The sequence below is a fragment of the Oryx dammah genome, unplaced genomic scaffold, assembly GCF_014754425.2.
Source record: "Oryx dammah isolate SB20612 unplaced genomic scaffold, SCBI_Odam_1.1 HiC_scaffold_9, whole genome shotgun sequence".
Lineage (NCBI taxonomy): Eukaryota > Metazoa > Chordata > Mammalia > Artiodactyla > Bovidae > Oryx > Oryx dammah.
The window spans coordinates 13906172-13932101 of record NW_024070193.1 but is presented as its reverse complement, the minus strand read 5'-3'; the positions used below and the strand labels follow the sequence as shown (position 1 = coordinate 13932101).

General features: G+C 38.5%; 1 protein-coding gene across 2 annotated transcripts in view; it reads right to left on the bottom strand.

Moving 5' to 3' along the window:
* Positions 1-25930, bottom strand: part of CACNA2D3 (calcium voltage-gated channel auxiliary subunit alpha2delta 3) — an 874546-nt gene that overhangs the window by 568410 nt on the left and 280206 nt on the right. For both annotated transcript variants that reach the window (XM_040246536.1, XM_040246537.1), the window contains exon 4: positions 17259-17318. In XM_040246536.1, the coding sequence (XP_040102470.1) occupies positions 17259-17318 (60 nt within the window). The remainder of the gene's footprint in view (positions 1-17258; positions 17319-25930) is intronic.

Sequence of the window (25930 nt, the reverse complement as noted above, 5' to 3'; positions counted from 1 at the left end):
ATTATTGGTCAAAATAATGATCGCAGTAATGATAATGTTTCCCCTGAACTGGGATCGTAACCTTTACCAGATAGTGTGCTCAATATTTCATGTAGATCAATAAGCCCATGGAAACTGGACATCCTTACAAGAAGAGTATCATCACCCTAAATATACAGAAGAAACTGAGGCTCCAAAGGGCTAGGATGTTTGCCATGAGTCTCACCACCATTAAGAAAAAAGAAGCCAGGATTCAAACCTGTGTCTTTCTGTCTTCGGAAAACATTCTCTCATAGCTGCCTCATCTACTTCATCCAGAATATTAATCAGCAAATATAAGCAGACATAACTGAATCCTTTTGTATTTCCTTGCAATCAAAACAGCATTTTGACCAGACAAAAGCTGTTTGTGGTCCACTGTTCTGACCTGTGCTTTAGAAAATATTACTAAGAAGCTCTAATTCCACCTCCTCCTATCCAATCTCACTCCTTTTAGTCAGAACAGCCTCTGCACTGCAGCCACTCTCATGCAGAATGAAAGGACAAAGGGCTTTAAAACCTAAAGAAAAAAAAATTTCATGGAGTTTGTATGTTCTTAGCCACTTGAAATCTTTCAGGAAGAAGGATCAATTATTATTATTACTACATGCACACACACAACATAATCACTGCCAAATAAAGGAAAAGCAAAGCTTTAACTTAGTCCTGAATTTCTTTAACGGTACAGAAACTAAGATTTGGAGCCATTTCCATTTCACAGTTAAGTTCTTATAATCACACACACACACAAAGTTCTTTATATTTTTCGAAAGAGCCCCGTTAAATCTAAAATGATAAAATTATTTATAGGCAACTGTGAATGATCCAATCAAGCAATCTTTCCTTGAAATTACCCTCTTTCAGCTTTAAAGTAGAAAGTTCATATCTATTTGTGAGGAGGAAAGGATAGAGAGAGGATTTTCTTCCCAGAGATATTTCCCTTAGGACAATGCTATGTCTGTAGAAGTTGCTGGATTTCCTAAAATAATACCCTCACACTCTATGAAACAATAACTGCTATACTTTCCCTGTAAAAAAATCACAACCTTGGGGATTCCCTGGTGGTTCAGTGGTGGAGGGTCCACCTGCCAATGCAAGAGACATGGGTTTGATCCCTGATCTGGGAAGATCCCAATATTGCAACTAAGACCATGCACCCCAACTACTGAGCCCACGTGCCCTACAACCCATGCTCCACAACAAGGGAAGCCACCACAATGAGAAGCCTGAGCACCCCAAAGAAACGTAGGCACTGCTCACCACAACTAGAGACAGCCTGTGGCAGCAATGAAAATCCAGAGCAGCCAAAAATAAAAAATAAATAATTTTTTTTTTAAAAAACATCACAATCTCACAGACTTAGGCACTTCTAGAGTAGGCAGGAAAAGCAAACCAGTCCCATGCCCTCATTTATCCTAGGTAGCCTTCAGTACGAAAAGAAACTTGACTTTCTCAAGGTCACATAGTTGATTAGTTAAACTTCAAGGCCCCTAGTTATTAACCACATTCCAAGGAGAAAGTTACTTTTTTCCCCTCTATTAATGCCTGGTGGCTTGGACGGTAAAGAATCCACCTGCAATGAGAGAGACCAGAGTTCGACCCCTGGGTTGGGAAGATCCCCCGGAGAAGGGCATGGCAACACACTCCAGTATTCTTGCCTGGAGAATCCCCATGGACAGAGGGGCCTGGCGGGCTGCAGTCAATTGGGTCACAAAGAGTCGGACATGACTGAGTGACCAAGCACAGCACCATGAGAAAAGCTGCCTTATTTTGAAGACTGTCTATTTGTTTTGTTGTTGTTTTATTTTGCAATGAACAAGTGAAATGTAAGATTGAGGATTTTCAGTAAGGGACTGACTTTATGGCTTTAAAGGTATTCTAAGGAGATGATAATGTTAGAAGTTCGAGTTTTGGTAAACACAGACTCAGATATGACCTCAAGTCACAACCATTTTTGCTGTCAAATACTCATTCTTAGAGTATGATTACGTCTCTTCTGAATTCCTACTTGCATTATAAGTGGCTACTCCTGCCACAGACATAAGGTGTCTTTGCTCTGATAATGGGAGCTGGGACGGTGGATGGGGACCTGCCCAAGAGAAACAACTGAGTTGGAAGAGCTTGTTTCCCTTCTAAGTTCTCTCTTTCTGATTTTAAATATGTTTTCCTCTATAAGAACATATCTGTTTAATAAAATAACAATAAATACTATAATATTCATTAAATATGACTAATCAATTGTCTTGTTTATAATTAGTATACTAATAAATTTATAACTGCACATTAAACAGCAGAAACATCTCATTTGGATGAAGAAAGTTAGCCAATTCATGAATTTATTGTCAGTAACAGCAAAAGCCAACTGTTTCAATAAAAACTGCTATTAACATACAAAAATGTCTGAACATTACAGCAAAAATTGAATCACTTCTGGTCAAACCATAAATATTTATTTTAAGAAAGAATTAACTTTTCTAATTGAAATAAACAGATGACAACTTCATGAATTACTAACGACTCTGGTTAGCTGTGGATTTTAGTGATTGTACCACCATTACGAATTTCAATTAGTTCTAACAAATATTTGTGGACATATGACTAGATGTCAGAAGCCTGCTCTTATGAGGCTTATGTTTTGCTGGAGAAGACAGAAAGTAAACAAATCCTATTGGGGAGCTTAAAAAAAAGAAGGATTAAGCCAGGAACCTAGCAGACACGAAGGAAAGGAAAGTAGCTGCTAATTCACCTGTAATCTTGAGAAAATTGTGTGCCACTCTGTAATGTATGTGGGGTCATCCAGACTTTGTTCTTAGTATAAGCAAAGTGTAAGTGTAAGCAATAAGTAACTTGTGTTTTAAAAAGTCACAATGGTTACCATGCAGAGAATAGACCCAATTGCCAAATGAGGGATGTCTACCTTATGTTCATTTCTAATAATGTCAGTAAAGTGGTGCTTAATCATTTTTACTAAATCATTATATCATATTAAGAGTTTTTATTTTATTACTTAGGCTTATGGGTCAAAACTTACCATTCTAGAATTTGTTTTTGTTATATTTGATAGACCTTTCTTTTTCATAGACCTTTTAAATAACCCATGATAACTTGCATCCTAAATTTCTTTTTAAGATTCTGTCCAGTGCAATTGAAAGTCAGTATTAAAATTTGTGATTCTACAAGGCAACATTAACTGATTGGTCTTTGGAGCCAAACAGTCTTGGGTGTGAATTTTGGCTTGTTCTCATCCACACACTGTCAAATAACCTTGGGCCCCTCATTTGGCCTCTCAGTCTTAGTTTGTCCTTACGGGAAAATGGAGATAGTAAAGTTATCTATCTCATAGGATTTGGGGGAGAAGAATTAAATGAAATAATGCCAGGGAAGCATTTTAAATCAGTGCCTATACACCTAATACATTTTTAATAACTGTACCTACTACTCTCATCATTGAACCTATATTCTATTAGTATTAATTAACCAACAAAGAGAACTATCCTAAAAATATTGGTCACAATTTTTTTTAATTTGAAGAATTAGGTTTACTACACCAAAGGCATGAATTTGCAGTTCTTTATGTTATGAAGATCTACATCATAACCTAAACTGAAAGTGGGAAAGGTGAGAATTAATTCGTCTCTACTTTAAGCTTTCAGTTCAGTCGCTCAGTCGTGTCCGACTCTTTGTGACCCCATGAACCGTAGCACGCCAGGCCTCCCTGTCCATCACCAACTCCCGGAGTTCACCCAAACCCATGTCCATCGAGTCAGTGATGCCATCCAACCATCTCATCCTCTGTCGTCCCCTTCTCCTCCTGCCCTCAATCTTTCCCAGCTTAAATGAGATTAAATGAAATTTTCTGCTGAGTTTCTGCATTGTCACCAGATTCAAGTTTTACCTTAAAAATTCAATAGCAACTAGGAAATTCCTAGACCATAGACCCCTGGTGAAAAATCAGCAACGTAAGAGCATTTCTAAGAGTTTCCAAAGAATTAGCTGGACAAAGATCCCAAGGTAACTTCTGAGATCTGCCAATGACCTCCACAGTCAGCCGTCTTAATGAAACACACTAAATTTTCTGGAAATGTACTGTGGGAACTCTGATATTATGATTAACAGAACCACAAAGTGTTTGTCTAATGTAACTGCAGATATGCCAAGAGGGCCCTGATATCCCATAATGTCCCCTTTCCAAATTGGCAGATACCTGAAAGATGACAATCACACTATGTGTGTGGAAACAACAAAACTTTAAAAGTATTTGTTTAATTGGAATGTTTAACAAGTGTGAATTGGTAGTGCTTTTGCTGTTGCTGAGTCGCTAAGTTGTATCTGACTTTCTTGCAACCCCATGGACTGCAGCCCACCAGGCTTCTCTGTCCACGGGATTATTCCAGGCAAGAATACTGGAGTGGGTTGCCATTTCTTTCTCTAGGGGATCTTCCCCACCAAGAGATGGAAACAGCATCTCTTGCATTGGTAGGCAGATTCTTTACTACTGAGCCACAAGGGAAACCTTAGTGTTTTACTATGTTTAAAATACATTTAAAACAAATGTTTCTTTAAAATATTTATTTAAATAAATATTTCTAGTTTTGAGAAAACCATTACGAAATTTCAAGATTAAAAAGAATCATAAAAGAACCAATGACTTTGAAAGGAAAAAAATGGCTTTCTAAAGCAAAATGTCAGATTTGTCTAACCACTATTACCTAAAAATTAAGCCATACATAATCATGATAGATAAAAGACTGGTGTAGCAAGAAAGATTAGACAAAGAAGAAAACACATAGGCATTTTATAAGATTATTCATTATTGATAAAAATTAAAGACCCAGGGCTAAGTAAAAAAATAGGGTCACTAATGTGAAAATGTTGCACAAACAGATAAATGACAACTCTGGGAAGAGAAATAATGTCATTTTTCCCCTCTGAACTATGAAGTACAGTGACTGTTCAAACAAAGCTAAATCAATTGCCACTGCCATAAAATGGCACATTTTGTCTTCATATTTGTTAATATTAAAATCTTTTTCTAGACTGAGACCAGGGAATTAAGCTGTAGAAATTATAATCTTTTGTGAAATAATGTTTGTAGTCTGAGATTCTATAACAAAAATGCATTTTTCTCTTTCTTTTAGCTAGAAGACAGCCTTGTGGTATTTTTGGAACAAAGAAGTCTATGTTGTACTCACTATTTATGTTGTTAGAATGCAAAAGATCAAACCACTGGAGGATTCTCTATTATGTATAGTTTATCATTCTCTTCTCTTCATCTCTTTAATAATGGTTTCCTAGTTACAACTTAACGGGATTCAATAAACTTGGTATTTTTAGCACATCTACTATACAGATGGAACTATACTAAGCTACACTGAGGAATTTATAAAAATCATTCAAAGACATAATAACAATGCCCAAACTACCATAAAAATTGTGTGTGTGTGCTCAGTCATGTCAGACTCTTTTGGACCCCATGGACTATAGCCCACCAGGCTCCTCTGTCCACAGAATTCTCCAGGCAAGGATACTCGAGTGGGTTGATACTCCAGGGTATCTTGCCAATCCAGGGATCAAAACTGTGACTCTTACATTTCCTGCACTGACAGGCAGATTCTTTACCTGTGCTACCTGGGAAGCCCCACAACAAAAATCAGACATGTAAAGAAGCAAAAAAAATTAAAGAGTTCAAAAGGAAAATAGTACTCAACAGAAACAGAAATGACCTAGATGTTGGAATTAGCAGAGAAAGAATCTGAAACAGCTACTGCAGGCAATATTTGAGAAATCATGAACATAACAGGTGCATAGATAGGGAATTCAGCAGGAAATGAAAACTATTCTAAAAGATTTAATAAACAATAAGGTCCTACTGTATAGCACAGGAAACTTAAAACCTATAATGGAAAAGAATATGAAAAAGAATTTATATGTATATAAATATATATATCATTTTGCTCTACAACAGAAACTAATACAACATTGTAAATTACCCATAATTCAATTTTTTTAAAAATTCAGTGAAACTTTTAGAGCTAAAAGTACAATTATGAAATGAAACATTCCCTGGATGAGTTTAACAGTAGACTGGAAACTACAGAAAAAAAGGAGCTAGTAAACTTGAAGACCAATTAATAGAAAATACATTGGAAACAAACCAAAACAAGAGCCACAGTAACATGCAGGATGATATTAAGGAATAAAATGTAGATGTAACTTAAAAAATGTAAAAGAAATTTTCCAGAAAAATGTAAAGAGAGTGCTGCTGTTCTTGTTCAGTGGCTAAGTTGTGTCTGACCCCTTGAGAGCCCACGGACTGCAGCAAGCCAGACTTCCCTGTCTTTCACTATGTCCCAGAGTTTGCTCAGATTCCTGTTCACTATGTCGGTGATGCTATCTAACCATCTCATCCTCTGTCGCCTCTTTTCCTTTTGGCCTTCAATCTTTCCCAGCATTAGGGTCTTTTCCAACGAGTTGGCTCTTCACATCAGGTGGCCAAAGTACTGGAGCTTCAGCATTAGGATCAGTCCTTCCAATGAATATTCAGGGTTGATTTCCTTTAGGATTGACCGGTTTGATCTCCTTGCTGTCTGAGAAATTCTCAAGAGTCTTTTGTAGCACCGCAAATTGAAGGCATCAATTCTTCAGTGCTCAGCCTTCTTTATGGTTCATCTCTCACATCCATTGGGCTTCCTTGGTGGCTCAGACAGTAAAGAATCTGCCTGCAATGCAGGAGACCTGGGTTTGATCCCTGGGTTGGGAAGATTCCCTGGACCAGCGCATGGCAACCCACTCCAGTATTTTTGCCTGGAGAATCCCCATGGACAGAGAAGCCTGGCAGGCTACAGTCCATGGGGTCACAAAGAGTCAGACACTACTGTTGACTAAGCACAGCACAGCTCACATCCATCATAACTACTGGAAAAACCATAGTTTGACTATAGTGATGCCTCTGCTTTTTAACATGCTGTCTAGGTTTATCATAGTTATCCTTCCAAGGAGCAAGTGTCTTTTAATTTCATGGATGCAGTCACTGTCTGCAGTGATTTTGGAGCCCAAGAAAATAGTTTGCTACTGCTTCCTTCTATTTGCCATGAAGTGATGGGACCGGATGCCATGATCTTAGTTTTCTGAATGCTGAGCTTTGAAGACAGTTTTTTTCACTCTCCTCTTTCACTGTCAAGAGGCTCTTTAGTTCCTCTTTACTTTCTGCCATTAGAGTGATATTATCTGCATATCTGAGTCATTGATATTTCTATCAGCAATCTTGATTCCACCTTGTGATTCATCCAGCCCGGCATTTTGCATGATGGACTCTGCATGTAAGTTAAATAAGCAGGGTGACAATAAATAGCCTTGATGTACTCCTTTCCCAATTCTGAACCAGTCAGCTGTTCCATGTAAGGTTCTAACTGTTGCCTCTTGACCCGCATACAGGTTTCTCAGGAGACAGGTAAGATGATCTGGCAGTGCCATCTCTTTAAGAATTTTCCAGTTTGTTGTGATGCATGTAGTCAATGCTTTAGCATAGTCAATGAAGCAGTAACAGTTTTTTTTTTTTTTTAACTTCCCTTGCTTTCTCTATGATCCAACAAATGTTGGCAATTTTGATCTCTGGATCCTCTGCCTTTTCTAAAGAGAACTGGGCAGGTAAAATTTTGAAGAACTGATTGTTTAAAAAAATCTCAGCAAGCTCCAAGCAGAATTAATATAGAGAAAATCACATCTAGTTAGATCCTGAACCTATCATACTATATAATATACTGAAAATCAAAGATAAGGAGAAAAAAATCTTCAAAGCAGCAGAGAAAGATGACTCACTGTATCCAGAGGAAGAAAGATAAAAATGATGGCTGACATTTCATCAGAAACATTAAAGATCAGAAGAAAATAGGATTATATCTTCAAAGTGGTAAAAGAAAAATAAACTGTCAAGTAAAAGTTCTGTATCCAGCAAAATTATCCTTCAAGAATGAGAATGAAATACAGGTATTTTTAAACAAACAAAAGCTGAGAGAAGTCGCTGCTACCAGATATTCAATGCAAAAAGAAAAGAAAAACAGAACGAATTTCTTTAGGCTAAAGGGAAATGGTAACAGAAATCTTTATGAAAGAATAAAGAGTGTTAAAAATGGCAAATGTGTGGGCATATACTACCTTATCTCTTATTTAATTTTTTAGAAGACAGCTGTTTAAAGGAAAACTAAAACAAAATTTAAAAAATCTTATGGTGTTTATAACACATGTAACAGTAAAATATATGATTACACAAAGAATAGTGGTAGGTAGACATATGGTATTCTTATTTCAGTAAGAGTGATACTTCGGATAGTAAAGTAACTGAAGATAAACTGTGCACTTAAGTTAGAGATACCTATTGTAATCCTTAAAAGTCACAATTAACAAAACATTTTAAAAGGGAGATTAGAACTTTCTTGGAGGATGAGGGTAACATCTCAGTTTATGGAAGTCCCACAACCTAGAACAGGGCCTAACAGGCGCTGAATTCTGAATAAATTTAAATTAAGCAACAAATATAAGTTCAGTTCTGTTCAGTCGGTCAGTCATGCCTGACTCTTTGTGACCCCATGGACTGCAGCACGCCAGGGTTCCCTGTCCATCACCATCTCTCAGAGCTTGCTCAAACTCGTGTCCATCGAGTCAGTGATGCCATCCAACCATCTCATCCTCTGTCATTCCCTTCTCCTCCTGCCTTCAATCTTTCCCAGGATCAAGGTCTTTTCCAATGAGTCTGTTCTTTGAAGCAGGTGGCCAAAGTACTGGAGTTTCAGCTTCAGCATCAGCCCTTTCAGTGAATATTCAGGACTGATTTCCTTTAGGATGGACTGGTTGGATCTCCTTGCAATCCAAGGGACTCTCAAGAGTCTTCTCCAGCACCACAGTTCAAAAGCATCAATTCTTCAGTGCTCAGCTTTCTTTATAGTCCAACTCTCACATCCAAACATGACTACTAGAAAAACCATAGCTTTGACTAGATGGAATGGATCTTTGTCAGCAAAGCAATGTCTCTGTGTTTTAGTATGCTATCTAGGTTGGCCATAGCTTTTCTTCCAAGGAGTAAATGTCTTTTTAATTTCATGGCTGCAGTCTCCATCTGGAGTGATTTTGGAGCCTCCCTCTCCCCTGCCAAAAAATAAGGTTGCTCACTGTTTCCACTGTTTCCCCATCTATTTGCCACGAAGTGATGGGACCAGATGCCATGATCTTCGTTTTCTGAATGTTGAGTTTGAAGCCAGCTTTTTCACTCTCCTCTTTCACTTTCATCAAGAGGCTCTTTAGTTCTTCACTTTTTGCCATAAGGGTAATGTCATCTGCGTTCTCTCAGGTTATTGATATTTCTCCTGGCCATCTTGATTCCAGCTTGGGCTTCATCCATCCCAGCATTTTGCATGATGTACTCTGCATAGAAGTTAAATAAGCAGGGTGACAATATACAGCCTTGACGTACTCCTTTTCCTATTTGGAACCAGTCTGTTGTTCCACATCCAGTTCTAACTGTTGGTTCCTGACCTGCATACAGATTTCTCAGGCGGCAGGTAAGGTAGTCTGGTTTTCCCATCTCTTTAAGAATTTCCCACAGTTTGTTTTGATCCACACAAACAAAGGCTTTAACATAGTCAATAAAGCAGTAGATGTTTTTCTAGAACTCTCTTGCTTTTTCAAGAGTAAGAGTATATATAAACATGTGAATCAAAAAAGTAACAGGATAGGCAGTGATAAGCACCATAAAGGAGGGAACAATAAAGTATCATCAGAGGTCAGAGGTGACAAAGACTATATTATATAGAAAGCAGACAAAATAATTGTAATTTTACACTTATGGAAAAACACAGGTATTATAGGTTCTCTGTTGTTACACACACACATACATACACTGTGCTATCGTTTTTGTTCCCCAGGCCAGAACACTGTTACTCTGTGGAGACGTTTCTTCTAGCTGTAGAGGAGGTGAATCTAGGATCGCCACTCCATCAATACTTCCTCTATCCCCATTAGCAGTCACTCCCCATTTCTTTATTTTCCTGTCCTGGTAACCACCACTCTTCTTTCTATCTCTACAACTGTGAATATTCTGAACGAAGTGGGTGTGGCTACAAAGGACCCATGAGGGATCTCAGCTGTGATAAGGATGTAGTGTGTCTCGGTTGTGTCGGCGTCAGTATACTGGTTGTGACTATGTATTACAGTTTTGCCAAGTGCTATCTTTAGAGGTAACTGGGTAAAGGGCACATGGCATATTACTATCATACTATTTCTATGTTACTTCTTAGAACTGAATGTGAATCTACAGTTGTAAAACTTTTGCTACAAAAAGACTTAATCTTCAGGGATTTGTAGCAAGATCCCTTGAGCTCCCAGACTAGGCAAGGTCCCCTTGTCCTGAGCTGTGATAATATCCTGTACTTCTCTTCCATGTCATTCATCATGATCAAAATTTGAAAATTATTTCTGTTGTCATGGCTTTAACATCTGTCACTCTTATTAGATTGCAAGTTCCTTGAGAACAAAGACAACATCTGTCTAGCTTGTGGCCATTACCATAACCTAGTATCTGACCCACAGGACATCGCTAATAACTATTTGTTGAATGAATCCTGGCACATCTTAGAAATCATCTAGATATTACAATTTGTCTTTTTTAGATAAGCAATCAGTTATTTGAACATGTAAATAGTCCAGTTGGACCAGAACTATCAGAACTTACTTTTTCAGACCTCTAGACCAAAGTACTCTCTATAAAAGTTATAACGTTCTAGCCAAATACATAAAAAAAAGACAGTATGTGTAACAACAGAGAAATGACTTTGACTTTTAAATGCTCACACTTAACGATTCCTCAGAAACTATTTACACTTCAGTCTTGTGAATAAATGACATGTGAATAAATGACAAGTCCTAATTAAACATCTAATGTTAAGATCTTAAAAGGCTGAAGACCGTGACCCTTAGCCAAGCCAATAAAAAGAAAAAGAAAAAAGAAAAGCATGCTCTGATAAATTAAATCAGAAAAAAAAAGATGCTTATAAATTTCCTTCTCTTTTCATCTATTTCTCCTGTAGATGTGAAATGAACCTTATCTTTCTTATTTAGTGCACAAAAGTTGATGAGTTATCTTTACAAAAACTTCTAATTCCAATCCTATTTCCAGCTCTGGGATCTGGGTCTTCTGTGTTCTGCCCTGTTCCTCAGAAAGGAGCTCAATACCTCATTCTGTCCAAGAGCACAAAGACAGATTGGGTCTTGACAGAAACATGTGAGAAATCCCATGGACAGTCATCTCCTCCACTCAGGAAGGACTTCTGCTAAACCTGTCCTTTGCTCTCCTTCACAGCCCTTTGCTCTCCTTCACAGCATACGGTTTTTCCCCAGGGCAAAGCCTTACTTGCCAGCAGGGAAACGCTGCTCTTGTCTGCTGTTTGCTGGATGCCCTTCCTAGCCCTTCTGAGAAAGGCTTCCTTCTCCCACTGGCTAAAGTTAGAAGTTCTAAAGGGGACTCTGGGCCTCTGGAGCCACCCTCTCTACTCCCTGAGGTCTCCTTCAACACAACCTCCCAATGCAACAGGCAGTGGTAATGGGGTGGAAGAAGATGCTCTAGCAAATATCACAACCCATCACCACCCCAAGATATCCCATTAGTGGTCTCTACAGCATTTCCAGTCCACACCCTCACCCCTCTCTGAAATCAGGCTACAGCAGCTTGGCAGCGACCAGGAAGGCATCTCCCCAGTTCTTTCCACTCACAGTTTGTTATCCTTCTGAATGGCAACAGGCTTTCCCCGCTCCCCCATACTACTTACAAAACAATAAAGAAAAATTATTATAGAGAACTTTGTAATCAAAAGTTTTCCACAGGATACACAATTCAAAACCACAATATTTTTTTCCCCACTGTGCAACAGCTCTGTGCAATTGGCACTTACTTAAGACAGCTTTCAAAGAAAATATGTTTGCAGTTCAAAGCTAACTAAGTTTTTAGTAAACTGTCAAAAGGACTTTTTTCTTCTTTGCTGCTGGTGGAAAAATCCAAAAGAAAGAGTAAGCAAGAGGAGAAGGCTTCTCTCTGAATTATACTACACGTGCAGACCTAGATTGCCAGAAATTCATTAATAACTAGAATAATCAGGGCAAGCGGCCATTCCTCACCATCCTACCCTTGTCCTGAGTTAGGTTTTGCCATCAAAATAATGAGAATAAAATGCTAAAATTATCATATGTGATTAATTAAAGGTTATTAAACTGCTTTCTTATAATTTTCAATCTCATACAAGCTTTACATTAAAAACCTATGTTAATTCAAAGTATGCAATTAAAAATAGGGAAGACGCCATTTTAACAAGGCCTCCTTTTGCATCAATTCTAACTGAAAAGTGCCCTAATGGCAATATTAGGCAACAAAGAACAAAACCAAGAAGCCAGACTGGAACCCAAAGGACACCCGATAGCGGAGCAAGCTTAAGGGCTAAAGCAACACTAGTGTCCATGAGAAAGCTTTCCAGCTAGTGCACCCATGCAGCCCCATGCAGCTCTGGTTTGTGTGAAGGACGCTGCACTGTGGGTTGCTCACATATGCCATCCTTTCAAGGCTGTATTTTGCCTGTTGCCCAACATAATTTTTGTGAAGAACTAACAATTTAGTGCCACATTTAAGGACCTACAGAAGGGATTACCAATGTCAAAGCTGTAAGTCCATAAGGAAAGGGTCAAACTGCTGTAGAAACTGTAAGAGGAAATTAAATGACAAATAAAATTACAAAATGATAATTCTACAAGTGAAAAACAAATTATTCACCTTTAAAGCACAAGATGGTGCAAAGACATGAAGACTCCAACCTAAAGAGAAAGAAGAGGCAGACCCAACATTTGTTTTTCATTTTGGAAATGGGGTGGGGGAGTAGGGGCTAACATTACAGAACCTGAAGCTGCACAGTTTAGGAAATTTCACATAAACACTTTTTTTTTTTTTCTGTAGGAAAACAGACTCCCAGCTCCTTCTGCTCCTCCTTAGTTAGCTAACAGCACGGGAACCTCCTCGGCATTATTTCATGATGAGCAGATGGTAGTCTGAAATTTCTTTGATAAAAACAATCTACTGGCAGGGGTTGGAGAGAGGTCAGCGGAACCCAGATTAACAATTGATCAGCTCTAATGAACCGTCATAGCAATAAACTCAGAGCCCGTACACAGACAGACCTGCTATTCCAGGAAAAGCAATGGGACCGACACCCAAGCTGTTAACAGACTTGCCGGTAACAGCATCAGGGTTTCAGAGCTTCAAAACCTTCATCTAAGCAGACATACATTCTTGGACGCACATCTATTTCCTCAAAGTCTTCTCTCTTCCACTTTTCCACACAAGCGCGTGTGATTTACTCTGACCCAGAGAACATTCATTCCGTCATGGTCCAGATACTGAATGACACTCTGTAATATTGACAGATTATTTCAACATCTACTCTGTGCTCAAACCACAGCTGTAGCCTCTGATATTCATCTTGTACTTATACAGAACAGATGACAACGGGAGAAGAAAAGCTGAGCCCATCATCTTTGTTCCCAAGAGAACAAAAGCTGTAAGAACCCAGAGACCCATCTCCCAGTCTCTATACTTTCGGAGCGAGACGCTCATGCCGCATTCATACTTCCATCACCACGTTTGACAAGGGAATCAGTATGCTGCCCCAGAATTTTATTGTAAGGGTTCAATCATAGGAAGGAAGTCAGAGCACTCTTAGAAAATCACAACTGCTTCAAAAGGACAAAAAAAGAAGAGAGTTCTTGTTAAACTAAACCACAGAACATTTTCCTCTCCTGAAGGAAAAACAATCCCATAAGTCAATTAAATCATTCCTTCACTCACCCAATTACTTTTTGAAGACAACTGATCTCAAAATAAAATTGACTAAATGAGTCTTAAACACCTGATTTTCCAAGAGTCGTGAGTTCCAATAATCTTTTTCAATCTCTTACAAACTTACTTCTTCCTCTGGGACCAATGAATCCAAATGTTCGACCCAGAAAAACTCAAGAACAAGGACAATCTCTTGCCTAAGCACCATACAGGGGTCAAAACGAAGAAGTTCAAATTGAGACAATATTAATGTCTAAAGCACACTCCATATTCAAATCTTTGTGTCTGGTTCCAGATCTTATTTAGGATCATGTGTGTTTGCATTCAGTTGTCATGTATCTTTATTGTCCTTTAATGTTCCTCAATCAAAATTTTGATGATATTTTATCATAGATTCAGGTTATCAATTCGAGACAAGAAGTCTACACAAGCAATATTTTATTTTTCCTGGCTATCACACGTGAAAGCACTTTGTCTCTTTGTGTCGTTATTGATATTAACTTTAATTACCTGTTTAAGATGGTGTCTGCCAGGATTATCCATAATAAAGCTATTTCCCCTTTGTAATTATTAATAATAAGCAATTTGTGGACAGATACTTTGAGATTATCAATGTCCTGTTCTTCATCAAACTTCTATCTGCCAATTTTAGCATCCATTGAAGATTCCTGCCTGAAGCAATTACTAACATAATTTTATAATGCCATCATTTTTTCTGTATTCAGTAGTTGACAATGTACTTACTATAAGGGGCTTCCCAGGTGGCTCAGTGGTAAAAAATCCACCTGCCAGTGCAGGGGTTGCAGGTTCGATCCCTGGGTTGGGAAGATCCCCTGGAGGAGGAGATGGCAACCAAATCCAGTATTTTTGCCAGGTTAATGTCTTGAACAGAAGAGCCTGGCAGGCTATAGTTTATGGGGTCCCAAAGAGTCAGACATGGTTTAAGTGACTGAGCATGAGCACAACTGTATTATAAGACAGGGGTCTCCCACCCCCAGGCCATGGATCAGTACTGGTCCATGGCCTGTTAGGAACCAGGCTGCTCAGCAAGAGGTGAGCAACAGACAAGCCAGTGAAGCTCCATCTGTATTGATAATGCTCCCCATTGCTCACGCTATCTCCTGAACTCTGCCTCTTGTCAGATTAGCAGCAGCATTAGCTTCTCACAGAACCATGAACCCGAAATGCAATGCACTTAAATCATACCGAAACCATCCTTCCACCTCCCATCCGTGGAAAAATGATCTATTAAACTGGTCCCTGGTGCCAAAAAGGTTGGGGACCACAGCTAAAAGAGCTTTCCCTTCTCTGTTATTTATGTATTTGTCTATTTACCCATCTGTTTGTTTATTTGAGCTTCCCAGGTGGTGCTAATGGTAAAGAATCCACCTGCCAAATCGGAGATACAAGAGATGCAGGTTGGATCCCTGTGTAGGGAAGATCCCCTGGAGAAGGAAATGGCAACCCACTCCGGTATTATTGCCTGGTAAATCCCACGGAGAGGAGCGTGGTGGGCTACCATCCATGGGGCCGCAGAAAGTCAGACACTACTGAGCAACTGAGCATGTGGACTGTTTTTTATTTATTATCAGCTTGGACTCACAGATTCTCATCAAATTAAGTTGATCTGAGTTGACTTTCTGTCAATTACAACCAGAATATTGCTGAAAAAACTTCTGGAACTCCCAAGGAGAGATAGTTTCCTTGGCAAGGCACTGAAAAGGTCCATATAATTGTCACACTTGCAAAGGTGCTTCCTAATGCTTCCGTTAAATCCCTTCCAGTCCACTCCAGGAAGTTCAAATCCTTGAAGAGAGGCACACTTCAGACAAATGTAGCCAACAAATGCCCCCTGGTTCTTCCTGGAGCCACCAAGCAGGTAAGGCTATAGAAGACAAGGTGCTTATTGCTATTTTCAGCTGACTCTGCCCTTTGTAACTTTGCTCAAAGAGCAGGACTGTCTGCCCCATTCCTCTCCAGGTGTTACCAACAATCCCCAAGGCTTTTCCCACCTCTTACTGGAGCCTCTGATGCTTAATTGCATTCTTTGTTCTATTTGCTTCATACACTCAGTGTTATGACTAAAAATGACTGTTTCCTCTCCAGACCCATTCTTCAACCTTCTCCACCAAAAGTCTCAGAAACTCTGAACCAAATCAACTACACCAACAGTTAGGTTCAGTCAATGGTGAGTTACAGCAAGAAATCAGAAGACTAGAGACAGTTATTGGAGGTATCCTTTCCCCCAGATTCCACCTTTATCACCTCACCATTTACCTACCAAGCACCCTTTACGTACAGCTACCATCCCTGGGTTCTAGAAATCACTCCCTCCCCTTGCTCCTTCAGGCTAGGTGTGTGGCTTGCCCCAAGAATATAACACCATTGCTTGTTGGTTTCTTTTACCATGCATTTGTAAATATTCTCATTATTAAACTTGCCTCTATTACTCCATTTGCGTGGGCATTCTTTATCCACAAGGCAAAAATTATAGATGTAAATGATGACAAGAAGGACACCCCAGGGACAGAGACACAGTCAAAGGCTATCTTTGGTATCAACATCTTTTTCTGTGCTTGAAGATTTATCTTTTCCATATGAATGAAAACATGGCAAAATGAGCACTATTTCCTAATTGTGACCACATGGCACTAAAAGAAGTATGTATGTTCTAGCAAAGCACAGCCTTAAGGAGTTAAGATTCACTCCTGTTTTGCCAGCAGTGAGGAAAAGTCACAAACTCAAAATGACAATACAGATAAAATTTCCTTGTGGAAGGACGCAAAGGAAGCTCAAAGTATTATTCAATTCACTCCTTGCCTTTACTATGTTTTCTATATACATGGCAGCATTGAAATCCTTCCCAACGAGATACATGTGTGCTATGATTAGATATGAGATTCAGTATAAGAAACTTATTAAGTAGATGTTCAAATCCAGGTCTGTGAATGATGTAATTTTAAAATATAATTAACAGTAAATTCAAGGTTAGATCCATATGTTCTTTCAGTCACTTAAAATGCAGTCATGGAAGAGGGATTTGATATATTCTGCCATCTATCTTATCAATTTATCATTGAAAGCTCCGGCGATTACTGTCAGTTGATTGATTAACTCCCCCAGAATTAGGAGTTCACTGAAACCTGGTTACATGCGTGTAGTATGCATTATCACCTGTAATTCACACAGTGGAAAACGGTTGAGGATCATTGTCCTGTCTTGTTAAGAAATAGGTACATTTATTTCAACTCTGTACCACACTCTAAAAAGCCTTCTCCCCAAACATCTGAACCCTGGTATTCCCAGTATACCTAGTGTTTCTCCTTTAGCAGCAAGCACAAAAAGCAGTTTAACTCAAACTCTCATCAGTTACCTGCAAGTCGGCATCAAATTCATGTTTCAGGTGTGCCTCTTCCGCAGCCTCCACAAGACGCTGGAAAGACAGAAAGCAACAGAAAGAGTCAGAAGTGTGACCTGGACCCCACCTCAACATCGTGAAAACACTGACATTTCTCCATTGCCCCAAATGCCAGGTCATATCATGGCCCAGAAACTGTGACCTGCTGCCCGTGCTCCCACGAAGATGAAAATAACATCAGTGTCAAAATCCAGTTTCTGCTTTCATCACCCAATCATATATGTACATAAATGCATACATGTTCTGTATCCCTTTCATAAAAATTCAAAGACACTGGCTCTTGAGGCCAGATATGGACTCCAAAACCTACCTAGAAAAGTATATTCCTTAAGCATAGGAAGCCCATGGTCAAGATTTATTGAACTGAACTGAGTCCAACTCTAAGTGGGCTTTCTTCCCCAGTGGTTTGGAAATGGTATTTATTTTAATTCCCTCAATTATTTAAGGTCAACTCTTTCTGCACCCAGCTCTAGTGCATAATTATCAGGTAACATTTATTTGAACTTAATGGTACATCAATGCCATCTTGACAATCTGCATCCCAATAAGAAAATCACTAAAATTAAATAAATAACTAACAACTATAAATGCACAATTGTTGTTACTCTTCTTTGCCAATGAAATTCAGCCAATACATATTGTTATGAAACAATTTTTATAAAATTCCATTTAATGCCAATCATTTATTCTTTAAAGTTACCAACAATAAGTTATTTCTCACCATGAAAATGTAAGCGACAGGATATTGCAGAAAACTCATTTAGTGAAATAATATTTCATTGAAATTTTATAGAATTTAAAGAAAAACTTCAGATCCAGATAAAAATTAAACCATTTATATTTTTCCCACAGTTATTCTTGTAGCCTATGCTGCCTTTAGCTTGCTTTTTTGACATATTATAGAACTGAGTTTAACAGGTCATGTTTCAAAAATTATGACATTAGATTAATCTCTAAATGATCACAAATTGACAGATAAATGTTCCACAAATAATTATTAAACTGGACATGGGAATACAGAGGCTGAGATATATTTGGGAAAATTAGGCACCAGTAGAAGCCCTAAAGCCTTCTCTCTCCAGAGGACATTTGAAGAAAGTGACAGGTCAGCCAGAGACGATGCTGCACGCAGAATGGAAACTGGGAAGCGTAGCCAATCTGGTTTCCCACCCTCTCTTCAGATAGTTGGGAAGAAGCTTCTCCTTCTCTGCTCAGTCAAAGAACAGATTCCAGGAAAATATTACAAGGCCAGAGCCAGAAGATCCAGTGCCAATTCTAGGGAAGGTACAATCCCCTACCATTGGGAAACCTGGGCAAGCCCTTAACCTCTCTAATTCTTGGGATGGTTTCCTCATCCCAAACATATGAAAAGACAATCCCAGATCAGTGGTTCTCAAAGTGGAGCCCCCCACCAGCAGCATCAGTTTCACCTGAGAATCTGTTAGAAACTCACATTTTCAAGTCCCATCCCAGTCCTACAGAATCAGAAGCTCTGGGGCTGAGTCCAGCAAACTTTTTTTTTTTTAATATCTATTATTTTTACGTATTTGTCTGCACCAGTATGTGGGCATGTAGAATTTAGTTTCCCAACCAGGGATAGAACCTGGCCCCCATGTGTTGGGAAGCGCAGAGTCTTAGCCACTGGACCAACAGGGAAATTATCCTAGCAATTTGTTTTAACAACCTCTCTGGATGGTCAAGAAGCTGTTTAAGTTTGAAAGCCACTGACTACTAATAGCACTCATCCCAGATCCCCTTGTAATGAGCCTCACCTACCTTCTAAGGTTTCCTCAACCTCATTTATCTTCTTAAAAATCTGTGTGTCTATATACATATACATATAGATGTCTTTTCACTATAAGACATAAAATACTTTATAGGAGAGAGGCATAAAATAAAGATGATGAGAAACAGAGAAAAAGAAAGAGACACTATCTATGTAGACTGGACACACTGACCCCAACTTTCAATGGGCCTTGGTCTTTTTGGAAACATCCTGGTCAATGAAGCTTATTAACATCCTGTGATGACTTGATACAATTTGAAAATGTATCAATGTGGACCCTGAAAGATAAATGACTGACAGTGATTGAAGAAATCTGTGTTGGCGTGAGCTTATTTTTTTAATCATTGTAACAGATTTAGAATGTATATGCATGTACCATGAAATCATTTACAAACTGTTATAAGGTATGTATAATAAATATGATACATCTTTGAACAGTTACATATCAAAAAAGCCATTCATTTTGACTGTGTATTTACAGTCATAGAAGTTGTTTTCTCATGGTGTCTAAGCACTTTGAGAACCCAGAAAAGAAACTGCAATGAAATGGACAAATGATCAAAAGATAAAAACAAAATAAAATTTCTTAATGAACGAGACAGATATATTGAAAAAAGTGAAGAATTGGAAACCCAAAAAACAATAAAGCAGTATAAGACCAACAAATAAAAAACAGGCAACTTGAAGTTATCATGAAACAACATAGCATAAAATGCATTTCATATAATGTTTTATTTACATTTATATTTATGTATGTCTCATACATGCCATAAACAAATTTGTGTATAGAGCTTCCCTGGTAGCTCAGTGCTAAATAATCTGCCTGCCAATGGAAGAGATACGGGTTTGATACCTGATCTAGGAAGATCCCACATGCCACAATGTAGCAACTAAGCCCAGTGTCACAACTATTGAGCCTGAGCTTTAGAGCCCAGGAGCCGCAACGGCTGAGCCCCCATGCCGCAACTCCTGAAGCCTGCGAGCCCTGGAGCCCCAGCTCTCCAACAGAAGACACTGCAATGCGAAGCCTGAGCAATGCAACTAGAGAGTAGCCTCTGCTCGCTGCAACCAAAGAAAAACCCACAAAAGAACAAAGACCCATTACAACCAAAAAAGTAATTAATTAAAATATCTTTTAAAAAATCTGTGTATGGCATAACATGAAATGTATTTCAACTACAAATACTGTATTACAAACCACAGGGCACAAGAAAATAGCACACTAGAAACAATTCTATAATACTGTACAAACCACTGACACCAGCCAGAACACTGTTCTTTGTGTGGAATAGTTGAGTCCATGAGAATTTGAATCCTGCTGGCTGGTTTTTACGTTCATTTTCAAGTTAAATCTGCTGCATGCCTTTTTTTAACTTAATTTATCTCACACATTTCTTGTTTCCATAAAGATATTTTCCCATCATGCTTACTACAGAGCTTTAGGAGATACGATTCAGAAAAAAGTTAGTTACCTTGCAGCCACACATAATACTGTCTCATGTGAAGCATGGAAGTACTTTGGAACAGGGCTCTTTGAAAGGACATATCCTTCTTGTGATGTAGTTATCCCAGTCTGCACTCTGATGCCAACAGGAGACAGGCCTACATTATATGAGAGAATTCAGGGGAACCCCCGGCCTCTCCCGCACCAACAAGAATAGACTCAGTTGCTGTGCACAGTGATAATGACAAAAAGCACATCAAGAGCCATGAACACCTTTCGGAAAGGACAAAACATTGTCAATCTTTCTCAAAACACTAGTATAAAATAAATGAATTATAAGAAATGTTATTTAAGAAAGAAATCATGTGCCATAAATTTACCTAAAACAGCAGAACTGGAGACAGTGTTCCCACTGTTAATAAAATAAAAATAAATTGAATCATTATTAACAAAATCAAAACCACCCAACTTCCAACTCATGCTTACCAGCAGAAAATAATAGCCCAGAGTGTCCTTTTCTGAGCAAATATCCTTATCATCTAAGTCAAATTAAGTATGTTTTTAAAATAACTTTGATTATTACTTGCAGGCAAGGAAAATCGATTTAAATGTGCTAATATTTTAGTTATTATATAACGAACTGCCACTGAGCCTGAGGAGAACTGTTACTTTCCATATCTATTAGAAAGGCCGTGTTCTTTTTAATAATAAGTTAATTTTCTCTTGTATGAATTCCTTTTTTGGCTTTGCAGATGGGACTACAGAACTGTGTGTTTTTTTAATTAAAACTACACACTGGAAATAAAAATGGTTTTGAAGACTGGTATTCAAAATTGAGATTTGAGAAAACAGCAGTTCTGTCTATAGGTACACTTTCCCCTTTAATAACCAAGCATTTCCTTACTAAATAAAAATGATAACAATATAGCAGAATATACATCCTGGCCTTGAAACAAAGCACCTACAAGCTAAAAACTTGCAATTCATCAATTGATACATACTACATTGACTTTTAAGATTTCCAAATAACTCTTCCTTTTTAGTGGAATAAACACAAAAGTTATCTTTATATATATAAAATGCTAGAAGCCATGGACCATAGATAGTATTTATAGCTCTGGGGAAGGCAAAACTGCCAAGGGGAACAGCAGGGGTATTAAGGCATTTCATTTAAAATCACATCTTATTTCTTGTTACAATGACTCCACATATATCATTCAACAATACAGAATGCACAGTCTCTCCCCTCCTACCCTGAAAACACTGAAATCAAGGCTAGCATTAAAGACACTGGAGATGTCACATTCTCTGTCATGGTCCAGAAGGGGGAAAATAGGACACCAAGTCAAGGTAAAAACTGGATCAGAAGAAGAAAATGATTTTTTGTTCTACTTGTATTTCACTTTTTGGTTCCAGAGCTTTTTGGCTTAAAAGGAGAAAAGATGGAAAGAAACATGCAGTGAAAGTTGGGAGAGTAATGGAAAATACAATTCCACAACCAAAGTAACTTATTACTGGAGTCCTGCTGATTCTATCAGGTGAACAAATTGTGCAAAAGTTTTTAATAAATATCCCTAAAATTGGAGCAGGGACAATTATGGCCAAAAAGTCTTTAAACAGAAACATAAAAACCATACGTAGGACTTCTCTGGTGGTACAGTGAATAAGAATCTGCCTGCAAATGCAGAGGACACAGGTTTGATTCCTGGTCCAGGAAGATTCCACATCCTGAGGAGCAACTAAGCCCATGAACTGCAACTATTGAGCCTGTCCTCTAGAGCCCCTGAGCTGCAGCTATGATCCCATATCCTGCACTACTGACACCCGTGCACCAAGAGCCTGTGCTCCGCAGCAAGAGACGCCACAACGAGAAGCCCAGGTGTCAGCGACAGGAAGTAGCTGCCACTCGCCTCGACTGGAGAAAGTCTGAGGGCAGCAACGAAGATCTAGTGCAACCAAAAATAAATAAGTCAATAGATTTTCTTAAAAAACACATGAAAAGCAAAGAAAAATGATATTTCTATTTCTCATGTTAAAGATAAAAAGCTTTGGCTTGTAAATTCTATGATCATGGGATACAGGAATTTTAACAAAAATTTCAAACTATTTAATATGTCTAGGGATTTCCCTTTGTGTTTTAAAAAGACATTTAATGCTTATATCGGGTTTTTATTGCCCCTTTTCTCTGAAATGAGTACAAAATTCTTTCTCAAATAATGCTTAAATTCAACTGAAGGGATTCTAGGGAAAATCTGTGGTCATGTTAACATAGTGCTAGTTATTAATTTGTCTTTAATATCAGAAAAAAGATCACGTGACTCTTCCTTCAACTCAACAAGAGCTAAACTTGCAGAAAAGCAGCTAAATGGGGCCATCAAAGAGAAGCAACAATCACTGTCACAACCACACCAGCGTGATGTGGTTCATCTTTTCCTTACACAAAGGATTAGCAGCTTTTGTTTTAGGGACTGCCAATGAGTGTGACGGAGTAAAAGCTACATGCTGTGCCAATCAGTAGGTACAGTGGGCGATTATTATCCTAGTACCATGTTACGATCATGTCTTAAATTTGACATACTGACCACCTGAAGAGATAAGGACAGAGGAAACCCAGGTTCTCTCTACAGTCACAGATTTCAAACTCAACTGATCCTAGAAATAAAAATGAAAAATCTCTATTCTCATTAAATGCCATCAGTTCATCAACAGATCTGTCCAGAAATCTGGACAAAATGAGACTGATTTGTCCCAGGATTAATTCTAAACACTCCATCCTTGTATAAAGAGTCAGAAACCAACAATTTAAGAACTGTCATGTTGGGGGGAAAAGTAAGATATTTAAATTTACATTTTCACTCCATCTGTTGTTAATCTCTTCTCTTCTCCAATCTGGATATAGTTTTTATCACTCTGTAACAGTGTAGATTAGGGCTCCCCAAGAGACTCAGTGGTTAAAGACTTCACCAGAAGACTCAGGAGATGTGGGTTCAGTCCATGGGTTGACAAGATACATGGGAGAAGGAAATAGCAACCCAATCCAGTATTCTTGCCTGGAGAATCCCATGGACAGAGGAGCCTGGCAGGCTATAGTCCATAAGGTCACAGAGTCAGGCACGACTAAGTGCACAGGCAACAGTATAGATTAATCTTTGATGCTCCGTAGCTAGAGTAATTGAAGGACTACTACCACCAGTGAGCCATGGAACATCATGAGGTGGTTTACAGAGGGTGGAGGACATGCATAAAGAAAATAGCCATTTCCCTACAAAGAGCTAAATGAAAATCATAGTAACAATAAGCCACGAAGCTTCCCAGAAAAAAAATTACATTTAAGTTGAGCTCCAAAGGAAAGTGGGACGTTGCTAAAAGAGCGTTCAGCCCAAAGAAACATGGCAAACAAAGTTTTGGAGGCAAGAAAACTTTTCGGACTTTGTTCTAGAAACAGCTGGATCTCAGAGACCTGTGCAAAGACCACATTAATGGCTGGATTACCATCAGGTAGTGAATCAGGGCAAAAGGAATAACCTGGAGAGATGGACACCAACTAGACAAGAAATCCGAGACATCTTTCCCTCCTACTCTGAAACACTGAAGCTGAAGTTAAAGTCATATCTAAGTCTAATAATATTCAGTAATCCTTATTGATACAAATGTTTTTGCTTTTCAACTCCAATAGAAAAGGCACATATAAATCACCAGCTATCAAGATGATCGTTCCTTTAGAGAAAAACAAGTTTTAAGGAGCCTTCATTATTTCTTTGTTCCTGTACAAGAAATAAGCTTTGTTGCACATGAATGAACATTTTGTATAAAATGACCTTCTGTTTGAAAGCTGCAAAGATTGTTCTGCTTTAAAAACAGCAAACATTTCAAAGTAGATTATAAAAGCTAATCTATAAAGTTTCCAGAGAAAGCAGGTAACAGAACAATAGAGTAAACACATCGTGTGTATGTGGGGAGAGTTTTCTTTCATTCCTCCACCCCATCTCTTCCTGTCTCCTTCAGATTGCATAAGGCTACACCAACCTTTTACAAGACAAAATAAGCCTAGAGTTTACATCAGAAGACTGGATCACAATCAATAACAAATTATCTTTGTTTCCACAGGAGATACCTGTTATCAATTTGAGGCTGATTCGATTAATAACTGTTATCAACATGAGTGGCCAATTTCCAAACCAAAGCTATCTCACTTTACACCTAAGGCTGCATTTGCCAAAATGTAACATTTGCAAAACTATTGAACATGGAAACAGCCAAGCTGCTCAAAAGGCTACCCAAGGGCCAAAGCAGCTGGGAGGAGACAGAAAAAAAAGACAGTCTTATATTTCAGCCCAAGCAAGTTTTTCCAAATGATCCAGCATTTTAGAATGTGGTCTTCTATGTAGGTATCCTCCTGGCAGTGGTTTATAGAGTTGGATTATCAAAATCAAGGCTATTTAACCATGAACTTTATAAAGTTCCCTCTGAATCCCTCAGTTTTAAGACAACTGAACTCTTCCTTTCACGGGCAAACGGAACTGTCATTAACTTCCTGAGAGGATACAAGGCCAGTGTGAAAAGAGCTATGATATTAAGTCGGTTTAAGGATAAGCATATCTTTTTCCCACAATGGAAATCACCTATCAATGAGGGCTCTGACCATGTTGAACAAAATTTTGTTCCAGCCCTTAATTATATATTTCCAGGGCTGACTCAGAGATTTTGACCAGAATCTACAATGGCAGAGCATTGAGGATACTGTCCAACTAGGTAGGGAAGATGGGAGCATCTGCCTAAGATAAGAAAGATAAGATAAGGTGCAGCCAAGTTAAGAAGGTGATAGTCCTGGAGAGAATGTCTACGGTACACAGAGTTTCCAATCCTGGCTGTAACAAGTTCCCATCACTTCTGTTCAATTTAGTTTAACAAGTATTTGTTGAGAACCTATTAAGTAATCAGAACAGCAGTAAGAACTGAGTGGGACACTAAGGAGATGACTTAATCATAGCTCTAAGCTTTTGCCCTTTTAAACATTACATGTCAACAGAATTAGAACAGTCTCAGAGCCCAAGAACAAAGGTTTGAATACAGATCTTTCCACTCAGTAGCTACTTGACTCTGTGAAAACCTTAACTTCTTTGAGTCTTGGTTTTCTTACCCAGTGAACTGAAATAGTACCATTTTTAGTCTGTATTTCCATGTGTGAATTTGATGAGCACATACATGCAAAACATTTCCTGAAGAATTCCACACAAATGTAATTAAGCTATCATGGTAATGGGGCAAGGGAGGAGACAAAATTTTCAAGCATAACACAGTTTGACTGAACAAGAAAAGACTAGAGTCTATGATTCCCATAGTTGGCTCCCATGTGGGGAGAACTTGGAACAGCAACACAAGTTCACAGTTACATGG